Raw genomic sequence first — 14,673 nt, forward strand, 5'->3', positions numbered from 1 at the left:
GCGGCATGTGGTATCTAGTTCCCTGACCAGGGATCGAACCCGGGCCCCCTGCATTGGGAGCGCAGAGTCTTAGTCACTGGACTACCAGGGAGCGCAGAGTCTTAGCCACTGGACCACCAGGGAAATCCCCAAGGTTTTCAATTTATGCTGAAGTTAGTTTTGTTAAACTTAATTTTGTTGGGAAATCATTTATTTAGTCTAAGTTTTCAAATGTATTATCCTAAAATGGTTCATAGTACTTGGTCTTATTTCTTAAATCATAGCTAAATCTGTAACTTACGAGTTCCTTTTCAATTCCAATATTGGTTTTTATGCCTGTTCTCTTGGATTAATCTTGTCTGATGCCCATTCCCTTGGTCACTGTGAAAAGAACCAGATTTAGGTTTTGGGGATTCTCTATTGTTTCTTTGTTTTCTATTTCACCCTTATCTTTATTATTTAATTACTTCTATTTTTCTTTTGATCAAGCTCTTTCTTTTATGTCCTTTTCCTGACTACACAAATTGAATGTTTTAGCTCATTCACATACTAATTTTATTATTTTTTTAATAAATTTATTTATTTTTATTTATTTATCTTTGGCTGCGTTGGGTCTCTGTTGCTGTGCGCAGGTTTTCTCTAGTTGTGGCGAGCAGGCTTCTCATTGTGGTGGCTTCTCTTGCTGCAGAGCACAGGCTCTAGGGGTGCGGGCTTCAGTAGTTGTGGCACGTGGGCTCGGTAGTTGTGGCTTGCGGGCTCTAGAGTGCAGGCTCAGTAGTTGTGGCACACAGGCTTAGCTGCTCTGCAGCATGTGGGATCTTCCCGGACCAGGGCTCGAACCCAGGTCCCCTGCATTGGCAGGCGGATTCTTAACCACTGTGTCACCAGGGAAGTCCCTCACATAATAATTTTTTTTTTTTAAGGGAATTTTTTTTTTCATAAATTTATTTATTTATTTTTGGCTGCACGGGGTCTTCGTTGCTGTGCGCAGGCTCTCTCCAGTTGCGGCGAGCGGGGGCCACTCCCCTCTGCAGTGCACAGGCTTCTCACTGCCATGGCCTCTCCCGTTGCAGAGCACGGGCTCTAGGGCACTTGGGCTTCAGATGCTGTGGCGCGCAGGCTCAGCAATTGTGGCCCACGGGCCCAGCCGCTCCGCGGCATGTGGGATCCTCCCGGACCAGGGCTCGGACCCGGGTCCCCTGCATTGGCAGGCGGATTCTTAACCACTGTGTCACCAGGGAAGTCCCTCACATACTAATTTTAATACATGCACAGGAGACTAAAAATTTTCTTCTGAGAATATCTTTGGCTGCAGCCCACAAGCTGCAATATTTTTTATATCACTCAGTTCTAAGTCTTCTAATTTTCATAATTTCTTCAATGGTCCATGAGTAGCAAGAAGGATGATTTTAAATTTTCAAACATACATGATTTGGGGGTGGGGGGGCAGGGTTGTTATATATAACTTAATTATACTGTGGTCTGAGAAGGTGATATATACAACACAAATATTTTTATCTTTGTTAAAATTCATGCTTTCTGGCAGAGTGAGGTAACAAATTATAAATGTTCTACGAGTGCCTGAAAGAATGTGAATTCTCAAATTGTTGGCTACAGGGTTCCATACATACATCCATTAGATCAAGATTATTAATCACTCAACTCCTCAGCTTCTTACCTTTTTGTTTCTTAATCTCACAATTCTAGTAAATGTGTAAAAGTGTTCCCTGTATGATTACAGATTTGTTCATTGAAATTTTGTTTTCTTTAAGTATTTTGGGACTAAATTATTAGATAAATAGAAGTTTAGAATCTTTATAGTTTCCTGCTTAAGTGTTACCTAAACATTATATATATGAGTTCTTTTTAACTCTAGTAATGCTTGTTGCACTTAGAACTATTCTGTGTGATATTAATATAGCTATATCTACTTTGTTTTGGTGACTATTTGCCTGAAACATTTCTTTTCATCCCTTTGAGTTCATCTTTTCTGTGTCCTTATGTGGTTTTCTTTTTCTTTTCTTTTTTACAACATTGTGTTTAATTTCTGCTGTACAGCAAAGTGACTCAGTTATACATATATATTTTTTTTTCATATTCTTTACCATTATGGTTTATTACAGAATATTGAATATAGTTCCCTGTCCTATACGGTAGGACTTTGTTGTTTATCCTGTGTCCTTATGTTTTAAGTATGTCTCTTATAAACAGCATAAAGCTCAACAACCTCCGCCTTTATACTGGCTTTTTAATCCATTATGATTAATCATCACCAAAAAAAAGTCTTTGCAAAGGTTTTGATCTTTCATTTTCAGAATGCCAATCTTCATTCTAGCTCTTCAAAAAGTTCCAAGCGTCTTCATGTCACATCTCTACCTAAAAATCTCAATTGCCTATTTATCCTCTCCAGGTTAAAACACAAATCTTTTGGCATAAAACACAAAGCTATTTACAGTCTGGACCAAGCCTGTCTTTTTCCTCAAATCCTACTACACCTGCCCATTTATAAGTACACAAAACTCCTAGTGTTCTTCAGAAATGATGTTCTTTTATACTTCTATGACTTTGCACATGCTGTCCAGAACGTGTCCATTCCTACTTATTCACCTTATGACAGCGTAGTCAATACCCTACCCTAAAAATCATCTCTTGTATAAGTTCTACAGAGAGAACTAGTCGCTCTTTCTCTGTACTTTTTTTTAGCTACATTGTAAGTCTTGTCTTCATGTATTATTATCTTGTTATTTTAAATTATCATGTATAAAAAGCTCATCTGAATAAGTAAAGTCTGAATTTCAGAATATTTAATCACACAGTTTACATTTGCAATAGCTACATTTGTTAGTGTTTATTATTTACAAAGCACCTTACATTTCTTTTTTCATTTATTCCTCACATCAAGACAATATCATCTTGACTTAATAGATGAACAAACTGAGGTTCAAGAAGGTTAAATAGTTTCCCCAAGGTAACGAAGTCACTTAGAGGTAAAAGCTGGCTGTTTGACTCCAAAATCTAAACATTTCCACTAAGTAATACTGCCTACTAAATATATATTGTAACCTGAACTATACTAACCAAATACTGCTGAGAAAATGTTCTTCCAAACTCATTTTAATGAAAAAATGACATAGATGGGTTTTGAGCAGTTTTTAGAAGTTTAAATGCACATGCAAACAAATATTTATCTATGTATGACAACTTTTCAAAAAACACTTTCTTCATAACATTATTTATATCATAGTATAAATTTTTAAAACATATTTTTGTTGCCAGAGAAGATAAAAATGCAAATTATGATTTTACCCTATGTAAAAGCTGCTATAATTACATTATTATATTGTAAAATCTCATTAAACTAAAAAATTTTTCATCTTTATTAGTTTAAAAGTTAACATTCAAAGTTAATGGTTATATGGTCAAAGCTAACTAGAAAACTTTATCTTAAGATATGATTTATACAAAATAGATATTTTTGCATTATTTATGTATTCCTAAAGGGAGACCCAACCACCTTTCTCATGAATTTTATTTAATTTCAGAAATAAGTATCATTTCATTGATAATCATTATCGGGCTTTAAGGAATTAATCCCAATTCAAAATGCCAATACCATAAAGTCCACACGTGAAATTTTTAATCAAAAATTTTAAAAAATTAATGGACAAAAAAGAACATTAAATCTTCTACTGCCAAATTTCTGAAATTTTTTCACTTCAAAAACTAAGTAGAATTTTAAACAGATACTATATTCTTTGTTTCTCCCCTACGAAAACAATTATTTGTTTTAAAAACACATACCTCTTTCCTTGTTTACTTTGTTCAAGTAAGTCTACCTTCAGCTTTATACATTCCTCTTGGAACTTCTGCAAACTCTGTTCCTTTTCAGTCACCATTTTCTGACTCTGCTCTAATTTATCTTCTGCCTCTCTATAAAACAAAGATACTTTTAAAGGCCGTTGAAGAGATTATTTCAGGTAGGCAAGAATAGTTCAACATCAGGAATTCTATTAGTTTAAATCACTGAGTTAAGAGAAACAAATATTTAACAAGAGAAAGAGAAAAGGCATATTCATCACTTGTGAACTATTAGTTTTCATAAGGAATAAAAGGATACTTCTATCAGATGATAAATATATCTGAAATAAAAGATTATATCCTATTTAATGATCAGATACTAGAAGTATTAGATACATTTCAGAAACTAGATAAGTATGACTGTTATCACCACTATATCCACTGATTTTTCTGACAGTTGCAAAAAGCTAAAATGAAAAAGTAGTAAGTATAAATTTTGGAAAGGAAAGACAAAATTCTTTTTTTTGCTGATAATATCATTAGCTACCTGGAAAATCCCAGGAGAATTAAAATAAAAATTAGAATTAATTAAAGGTATGACAAATAGTCCAATTACAAAATAATTATAGTATTATACAAAAAGCAGTAGCCTTCCTATATACTATCAATGAACAGAACAAGAACAAATTCACAACAACCAAAAATATAAAATACCTAGGAATAAACTTAACATATATATTACAAAGAAAATTATGAAATTCTGATGGTCATGAGAGATGACTTTAGTGTGCATCAGAGTCATCTGTAGGACTTGTTAAAACAGATTGCTGGGTCCCACCTCCCAGAGTTTGTGACTCCGTAAGTCTGAGACAGGAACTGAGATCTGCATTTCTTACAAGTTCCCAGATGATGCTCATACTGCTGGTGCCAGAACTACTCTTTTGAGAATCACTAAAATGGAGCAATATGCTATTTAGTATGCATATATTTCTCATTTTACTCATAGCAAAAGAGGAAGATAAATTATAAAGTGCCTGATTCCTTGTATTTTATTTCTTGAACTCCCATCGAAGTACTGAGTACATATTACTATGTAGGGCAACAAGCGAACTAGTTCATATTAATGAAAACACATAAATAAGCATCTCAGCTTAGATTTAGTCTTTTTTAGCCCCTATATACTGCATGTATCCTGCAGCCAAGAGGAGTTACGATGGACTGAAAACAGAATCAACAAGTTCTAACTAAGACAGTCTATACACCAATATGGATTTATTGGGGTGGGGGACAAATTTTAACAAGATACGTCAAAAAGTAAAAGTAGAAAATAAATATTTTAAAGCTGTAAGTTTTACCTCAAAACTTTATCTTGGGCTGAAACTTCTGCTTCCAAATTTATAATCTGCTCTTCTAAGATTGGTACATTGGCTGCCTGTTGTTGAGCAGATTCAAGCATAGAAACCTAAAACAAAAAACTTTTAGAGCACTTTCTTCACAAAATAAATTAATTGACTTTGTCCTTAGTTTCTTTTACCATCTGACAGGGGTTCAGTAGAACTCCCCAGTCATTGTTCAATTGTGAAGCTCATCTTATCTATCAATTTATATGGGCATGTCATCATCACAAGCCAGTCTCAGCATGTAAGCTCCTGCCGTTACCCTCAACTTAACATCCCAAGATAACTGGTTAGTTATTTGGGGAAAAAAAGAGAACCTCTACAGACTAATTTAAAGACAAATTTATCTAAAAAAATAAATTTCACATACATTAGAAAATTAAGTTTCAAACACCAAATCATTTAAAATCACATAAAAATACTTACTGAATCTTGTTATTATTTAAAACCTAATTTTAGAATACATGCTTACTAGAGAAAACCTAGAAAATACAGAAAAGCATAGTAATCCTACAACTTGGAATATGAAGAGTGTAGGATGGTAGAAATCCACAACCTAAATGGTGTCTGGAAAAGAATACCAGTAAGAGAACTAATTATCCCCCAAAAAAGGAAGCATGAGATAGTAGTACAGGGCAGGGATGAGGTCCAGGATAGAAAACTTGGGATATAGTTCTAACTCTGTTGATAAGTCCCTCCTTTTCCTATTCTCAGAACACCAAGAGTCACATGGTGGCCTACCAAGAAGAGGTAGAAAGTTATTATTATTATCTGGAGAATTGAACAGGAAAGGTTTGAGACTCTTGAGACATTACATGGAATGGTGAGCAGGGACAAGGAAGAGGTGAAAACAAAGAGATTAATAAGGAACAGTCAGCTTCTAGCTTCCTACCCTACCTCATTTGGGGCTACCCCACAGGTAAGAAATCAAAGGATTCTTTGCTGGAGAAACTCAAGAGCTACAAAGAAAAAGACCTCACATATGGATGTTGGATGGGGGAAGGGAGATGTCTCCCTACAAAAGAGCCATCTTCTCAACCATCACCAACAAATGAAGCCCAATGGACAACAAACTTCACCTTTGCACAGAGAGCTTCCAAAGAGCATTTAAGTGCCTTCCCTTAAATACAAATAGCCAAAACACCAATATCTGAAAGCTTCTATCACAAAAGTCAGAGGTCAAAACAAAAGAAAAAAGCAACTGGCAGCAGCCAGGCAAACATATACACACACACAAACACAAAGAATCATTAAATCTTCAGAGAGTTATGAGAAGATACTGCATCAGGATGTTATTAAATACAAAACAATCAGAGAACATGAAAAAGCTCCAGAAAATGAAAAATTATGAAAGCCAAAAATAAAAGATTCAATAGGATGACAATGTTGAGGAAATCACAGAAAAAGTATCACAGGAAGACAGAGATGGAAAATACCAGGAAAAAACTTGAAAGATTTAGAGTACCAATCCAGGTTAGGAAAGATAGAAGAAAGAAAACAGAGTGAAGAAAATTATCAAAGATTACATAAGAAAAATTTCAGGGACCAAAGGACATAAGATTTCAGCCTAAAAGGGTCTTCATGTACCCAGCACAATAAATAGCAGAGGTCTATTCCTAAAAACATAAATGGAAAAACAAATGAAAAAATATATTACACACTAGGAAAAGTAATTCACAATGGCATCAGACGCTTCAGAAACAAACTGGAGGATAGAAGACAAGAAAGCAATGTCCTAAACATTCTGAGGTAAAATAATTTTCATCCCAGAATTCAATCAAGTGTGGGGGAGAACTTAAGACATTTCAGACAGACAAGGAAGCTACTAGAAAACATGCTCCAACTAAAGAAAGAGTAAACCAAGAAAAATGACATGGGATCAAGGAAACAATAGACCCAACCTAGAAGAACATCAAAGAGAAGTCCCAGGAGAGCAGCTGGGCAGCAGGTCTGAAGGGCAATAAGCTCAGAGAGAACAAGATGCCAGTCTCCAGAAGTGTAACTACTGTACAGACAGTGCTAAAAGGTAAATTATGAATATGTTGATCGGTACAATGGGGAATTTCAGCAAAAGTTTTCCAATAGTGGCACATATGCAACAACAAAGCTGAGACCTGCCCTGGAAAAGGCAGCCTCCCTAAAAAATATTTTATTAGGCAATTTAGAAAATGCTGAGATGGGAAGTAAAACACAAATATCTGTCTTACTGCCTAGAATAAACACTGGTGTATTTACATGCTCAAAGAAAGGAACAAAATGCTAATAGTTCAGGAATTATTAGCAAAACTCTTTTAACATCTCTTAGACTTTAAATAATTAAGCCTCCATGACTTTAAAAAGAATCTATAGTTGATTAAAAAATTAAAATACAATTAATAAACAGAAAAGGTAAACAGACACATCAAAAGAAATCTAAATGACAAACACACTGAAAAGGTAAACTTCATAAGAAATCAAGAAAAACAAAATATTTTTCCCTCAAAGATATTTAAAAATATAGATATGTTTAAAAAAAAAAAAAAGAATACTGAATGTAGACAGAGTGCAATAAATGCCTGAAAAAATTATTTCCCTGTGATTTGACCACTCTGGAAATCTATCCTAGAAATAATCCCAAACACCAAAAAAGTTTTATGTTCACTGCAGCATTTTTTCTCCTTAGGCTCAATAGTATTTTGTTTTGTTTGAAAAGTACAAAAGAAAAATAAAGACCTCCCATAACTCTACTACTTAAAACAATACATCTGAAAAGTAAATAGTGAAAGTTTCACTATGACCCTCCAATCGTTTCCAAAGTTATCAACAATATTGTGGAGCAGTCCTTCTGTCCTTATATTGATATATGTCATATGTATATCTATATAGATACACACACATAGACACGTGCTCATTTTATAAAAAACAAAACAGATTATTCTGTGTGTGCATGTATGTGTATGTGTTTTGCTCTGTAATGTTTTTCTACCACTAAATATTTTAGGTTTTTTTTATTTTAAGTTTTTGAGTGTTGACTGTGCAGATACTATTCTAAGTGCCTCTACATATATCATTTAAACCTTACAAAGTTCTATAAAAGTCAAACAACTTTGCATTTACCTTAAAAAAAAAAAAGCTTAGTAGCAATCCATTGTATGGATATATCATAATTTACTTTACCATGTCTCTGTTATTGGACATTTTGGTTTCTTCTAATTTTTTGTATATCAATCATACAGAAAAATATAGGAAACCACTTAAACAGGGAAGTTATTAATTAAATTATGGTATACTCACATAAGGAAACATAATGCTACCATAAAAAATGATTGTTGGGGACTTCCCTGGTGGTCCAGTGGTAAAGAATCTGCCTTCCAACGCAGGGGACACGGGTTCGATCCCTGGTTGGGGAACTAAGATCCCACATGCCGCAGGGCAACTAAGCCCATGCGCCACAACTATTGAGCTCGTGCGCCTCAATGAGAGAGCCCGCGTGCCACAAACTACAGAGCCCATGCACCCTGGAGCCCCGCGTGCCATAACTAGAGAGAAGCCCAAGCGCCACAACTAGACAGAAACCCGAGCAGACTGTGTACCATAACGAAAAGATCCCGCATGCCTCAACAAAGATCCCGTGTGCCACAACTAAGACCTGATGCAGCCAAAAAAAAAAATAAGGAAAATAAATAAATAAATAAAATAAATATTTAAAAAAAGAAGTCACAGTAAAAAAAAAAAATTATTGGAAAAGCTACATAAATGCATCCAAAACTGCTTAGACTATGTAAGAAGTATAAAACAATTCCAGGGAAAAAAAACTATTCAAACATGTAATATTTAACTATGTAATAAACCAATAAAAGCAGTTTCTAGATGGTGGAAACTGGGTTATCTTTCTCCCTTTTCTTTTTTCTATTTTTGAAGTTTTCAGCAATGAGAATGTATTATTTTAAAAAGGAAGATAAGTAAGCTATATATTTCCTTTGTACACGAAGTAAAACCACACAAATTGATAATCTTAAGATTTTAAGAAGTTCTGACTTATCTAAATGCATAGGCTATACAAGTTCCCCTAAATAATTTTCAGATATTAAATTCACATAAAACTGATTCTATAACATGCTGATACTATATCATAATAAAAATTATTATACATAACACATTAAGGCAATACAAGGAATATTTTTCCAATTATAAATCTTAAGATGATTACAATTATTTTCTGTTGGCATAGTCACCACTTCAAGAAACATACTTTTGCTCTTGACTGTGTCAATTCAAAGTGGACAGATTCTATTTTAGTCATTAAAGAATGATTCTGTGAGACCAAACAAGCATTCTGTTGCCTAAGTTTATTAAGTTTCTCTCGAAGACTTTTGATTTCCTGATCCACAGGGGTAGAAGATGAAAAAGACATCTGAAAAATGAAAAAGAACAATTTATTTTGAATTATTTCATTAAGCATTACATGTAATTAACGGAAATAATGAACAATTATCAATAAAATGACTAAGTAGCTCAGAAAAATGGGTTAAGATACTCAAGTCAGTGTTGGTGAGGATATGAGACAATCAGCACTCTTTCCTCCACTGCTGGTGAACATGTACATAAATAAGTTCAGCCTGGAAAAGAGTGGTACACTTTGGAAAAGTTCTTGGTATTATCCAGTAAAGCTGAACATGCTAAGACTCAACAACATTACTCCTGGGTATAAATCTGATAGAAACTTTTACACTTTTGCACCTGAACATTAAAGACATAAAAATGATAAGAAATGAAAATGTCCACAAACAAAATGGATAAATTATTATTTAACCGTTTGTATATTTCTATTATACTCTTTTGAATGTATATTTTACAATAAATTATTTTAACTTTCATGGGAGCTGAGGTTTTCAAAACATGATTTAATTTTATTTTTTTGAATAATATATTTATGCAATTCAGAGTCAGAATTATATATTTTTTAAAAGTACATACAGAAGTATCATTCCCATCTTTAGTAGATAGGTAACCATTTTTACAAGTTTCTTGTTTATAAATTTTTGTATAACATCAATCAGCAAAAAATAGGAAACTCCTTAAATAGGAGAGTCATTAATTAAGTTAGGATCTTAAACCTAGTCTTCTAGTGTTTCCATACGCATATACAAGCAATACAAATTACCCACCCCGCCCCCAATAGCTCCTAATACAAAACCAGAAGAGTATGTATGTTGTTCTGCACCTTGCATTTTTCACTTGAACAACATATCTTGGCAATCTCTCCACAATCAATTCAGTGAGAAACTCCTATTCTTTTTTTTTTTAAACTCCCTTAGCTGCAGTTTCTATTGCATGCTTATTCAACCAACTAGACAAATGAGATACTTCTAGTCTTCTGTTATGACAAACAGTGCCTTGTTTTGTACTTATGCAGGTACTTTTCCAGAAATGGGATTTCCAAGTTAAGGGTAAACGCATTGTGGTTTTGGTAAATGTTACCAAATGCCTCTCCACTGAGGTTGTATCACTTTGCATTTCTACCAGCAATGTATGAGAATGCCTATTTCCCCCTAATATCACCAACAAAATAGTGTCAAATATCTGGATGTTTAATAATCTGGTAGTGAATTTCTCTTATTATGACTGAGATTGAACATCTTTTTATTTGTTTTAATTTCCTTTTCCATTCATGTCTTTTGCCCATATTTCCCATTGGGTTGATGATTTTTCCTTATTTCTAGGAGCTTTTTACATATCAAAGAGATTAGTCCTTTATCTTTAATAGGTATTACCAATATTTTTCCCCCTCTGATTTGTCATGTAACTTGTGATTCTGCTTAGGGTAAAACACAATGATTTCAATGAAGGCATATATATAATAAAAACAATCAGCAATTTGAATTAGGGTAGAGATCAAATTTCCCAAAATTACATAATCTTTGTAGACATGGAATTTGAATTCATTTTCTAAAATGTAGGCTCAGATAGCTTCATCAAGCAGCTTCCTTACAAAAAGAAAATCTCTCAATTGCTGGCTTTCTGAAGTGGGAAGAGGAAATTTTTATCAAGAAAGAGTATGATGTACATATGCAACCATATGTATATATGCATGCTGCCAATGGGGTAATAAAAAATAGGAGGAAGAGGGTGGAAAAGGAGATAAAAGGGTTGAGTAAGGAAGAGGAGTATACACAGGGAGATAGATAATACGGCCAAATAAAAAAGAGGAAGAGAGAGTGAGTTCAAGACCAGGAAAGATGTCTAACATCGTCCACAAAATTTAGGGATAAAGAATGGAGCACCTGATCCAGGCTAAACAGTAAGTACACTTAAACCACTTAATAAGCCATGATTACCTATTACATACATGGTACAGTACTAAAATCAAGGGGGTTACAATTTACTTGAAAAAACAAGATATTTAATTGCAAAAAGGTAATAAATATAGAAGTTTTAAAATAGAGTAATACACCAAAATAACTACTCTCTTGTTAGGACAGAACAAGAACCATTATATTTAAATTCAAAGAGTCTGGAGTACTAAAAACTATGGAAAACATGAATAAGGTATTTGAATAAAAAACTCAAAGAAAAAGTATTTTAAGTAGACAAGTCTAAAACTAAAACTACTTTTAAGTAGGCAGGTCTAAAAATAATAACCTTATCTCTTGGCTTTTTTTGAAAATCAGTACCACTATTGGGCATTTTACAAACTTTTTTATAAGGTGAGTAATTCAAAAGTCCAAGCTGGCTAGGCTGAGAAAGATCTTCCAGAACGAGCCTTTCAGACCTTGAGAGATTAGAGGCATAATGAGAATTTTCACTTGGACTAACACTAGAAAAAAAAAGAAAAAATACATTTTAGTTCTTAGGTACTTTAAGTATTCACTCTAAATTTCTATACATTAAATAAGAAAACAGAAAGAAAAGCACCTAAAATGTTGCTGAAAATCAGATTCCAGAAATGAACTTAAGGCATTTCAACTAAATTTTTAAATAAACCATAATTAATTTTAAACTAGCAATCTATGTTTCTGGAGCCTCTATGCTAGGATTACTTACGATTCAAAAAACAGTCATAATAATAAAAGATTAATTAAGCCTACACATATATTTTATACTCTGAGTCCTAATATATTTTTTAAATTTTATTTATTTATTTATTTTTATTTTTGGCTGTGTTGGGTCTTCATTGCTGTGCACGGGCTTTCTCTAGTTGTGGTGAGCAGGGGCTACTCTTCGTTGCGGTGCGTGGGCTTCTCATTGCAGCGGCTTCTCTTGTTGCGGAGCACAGGCTCTAGGCATGCGGGCTTCAGTAGTTGTGGCACGCGGGCTCAGTAGTTGTGGCTCCTTGGCTCTAGAGCGCAGGCTCAACATTTGTGGCGCATGGGCTTAGTTACTCCATGGCATGTGGGATCTTCCCGGACCAGGGCCCGAACCCGTGTCTCCTGCATTGGCAGGCGAAGTCTTAACCACTGTGCCACCAGGGACTGAGTCCTAATATATTAAAAGTCTTAATATGTAAATGCTTCTCTAATAGTTCTTTCTCCTAAACTGAAAGTTATATTCAAATTATTTTTTTAAAAATTATAGAACATTATTCTCTATTCTGGACTCATCAGAAACACATCGTATAATAATGATATTCACACATTTTACATTCATAAATTAAAGTCCTACTCAGAATTGTACACATAATTTTACTCACTCACCTAGATAACTCTTCCCCTAAACTCTGCAAACTCCATTCTGTTATCTTCAGTTCATGTCTTAAGGAAGCAACATCTGCCAGCAAACTTTCTTCTTCATTGTCTTTATTATAGTAGTCTGAGGAACTAGATTCCATTTCCTAAAAAAAGAAATCAATTTCTTATACCTTGCCTGAAAGAATCTGTGGTGTCAGTCAAAATACTCTCACACTAATAAAATTTAACTCATTATTTTTCTATTTCAAATGTTGTGAAATCTTTCATGGTTAATTTAAAACAAAGCAAAACGAAACAAAACACCCAGCAACAATGGATTTCTCAGCGTGTTAAGCTATAATGGAAAGGTCAACAGAATTTCAGTGAATCAATTTTTCATTATAGCCAGGGACTAGTTATTAAAGTTCCCCTTTTCTAAGCATCTTTAATCTTCTAACAATTGTGTAAACTAAGTGTTTTTATTCCATGTTAAAGATGAAGAAACTAAGAATGAGACAAATAACTTGCTCAGGGTCACACAAACTGTAAATGGTGGAACCAATATTTGAACCTAGGTCATCAGGATCCAAAGATCTTTTAATTATGTCACACTGTAGTTTTCTTATTTATTATAGACTAATTTCAATATGAAGTGTTCAAACTTACATACTCATGTTACAGCTGTGAACATCTGACAAAACTGGTATCATTACAGTCATTCAAATTTTTTTTTTTTGGCTATGTTGGGTCTTTGTTGCTGCATGGGCTTTCTCTAGTTGCAGCGAGCGGGGGCTACTCTTCATTGCGGTGCGCGGGCTTCTCATTGCAGTGGCTTCTCTTGTTGCGGAGCATGGGCTCTAGGCGCACGGGCTTTAGTAGTTGTGGCACATGGGCTCAATAGTTGTGGCTCACGGGCTCAGTAATTGTGGCGCGCAGGCTCAGTAGCTGTGGCACACGGGCTTAGCTGCTCCGTGGCATGTGGGATCTTCCCAGACCAGGGCTCGAACCTGTGTCCCCTGCATTGGCAGGCGGATTCTTAACCACTGTGCCACCAGGGAAGGCCTCATATTTTCTTAAAGGTAATTTATTACCACAGAAAGCTTATCCCCTTCTCCCATTCGCCATGGTTATAAAATTTAAAACCACACACTCACATTCAAATCCCAACCACAGAGATCAAAATGACATTTAGCAGGTTAACTCACAGAAATATATGAAGAAAAGCTTTTGTTTCTTCAACTGATGGGTATCTCAAGGGTTGTGAAATTCTCTACTAAGTAGCTTTGCACATAAAAAATCATGATAAAGTACCGCATTTTACTGTTAATTAATATACATAATTATCATGAATTATTATTAATAATACAATTAAGATGAAGGCTTTATAATCTCTACTACTCCTATACATCTTCTTGCATAATCTTAAAATTACATTCTTCTTTCAGATCCTATTTACCTTTGTCATTGTAGCATCTCTTTCATCACCCTTCTAGAATTCTGACCACATCTCAAGCTCCAAAAGGTTAGGAGTCTTGTGTATTATATTCAGGACTCTAAGGCACTTCGTGAAACTCAATATTTTCAGTGAATAAATGATGATTACTAAACTGCCCTTCCTTCCCCTCATCTAGCTAAAATAATATGACAAATTCATTCCACACTCAAAATTTCTCAGATGTAGGGAGGAAGATTAAAAAGAAAATTCTCACCTTATTGGAAGAAACTGGCAGGAAATTAAATGAGATGCTATGGAATCTTAGTAGAGAAAATGTTTCTATCCTCTTTCCTCTTTTGTTTCCACAAATTTGCTTCTGCTTAAATGAGAAGACTCTCCCAAACACAAGTCAATGGCT

General features: G+C 34.4%; 1 protein-coding gene across 1 annotated transcript in view; it reads right to left on the reverse strand.

The window, feature by feature from the left end:
- Positions 1-14,574, reverse strand: part of CCDC18 (coiled-coil domain containing 18) — a 109,012-nt gene extending 94,438 nt beyond the window's left edge. Inside the window, exons 1-6 of the mRNA XM_061186306.1 lie at positions 14,530-14,574; positions 12,848-12,984; positions 11,796-11,970; positions 9,406-9,567; positions 5,133-5,239; positions 3,781-3,909 (exon numbers count right to left, since the gene is read on the reverse strand). Of these exons, the coding sequence (XP_061042289.1) occupies positions 3,781-3,909; positions 5,133-5,239; positions 9,406-9,567; positions 11,796-11,970; positions 12,848-12,981 (707 nt within the window). The 5' untranslated portion in view covers positions 12,982-12,984; positions 14,530-14,574. The remainder of the gene's footprint in view (positions 1-3,780; positions 3,910-5,132; positions 5,240-9,405; positions 9,568-11,795; positions 11,971-12,847; positions 12,985-14,529) is intronic.
- Between the last annotated feature and the right edge of the window lie 99 nt (positions 14,575-14,673).

The sequence above is a fragment of the Eubalaena glacialis genome, chromosome 3 (assembly GCF_028564815.1).
Source record: "Eubalaena glacialis isolate mEubGla1 chromosome 3, mEubGla1.1.hap2.+ XY, whole genome shotgun sequence".
NCBI lineage: Eukaryota > Metazoa > Chordata > Mammalia > Artiodactyla > Balaenidae > Eubalaena > Eubalaena glacialis.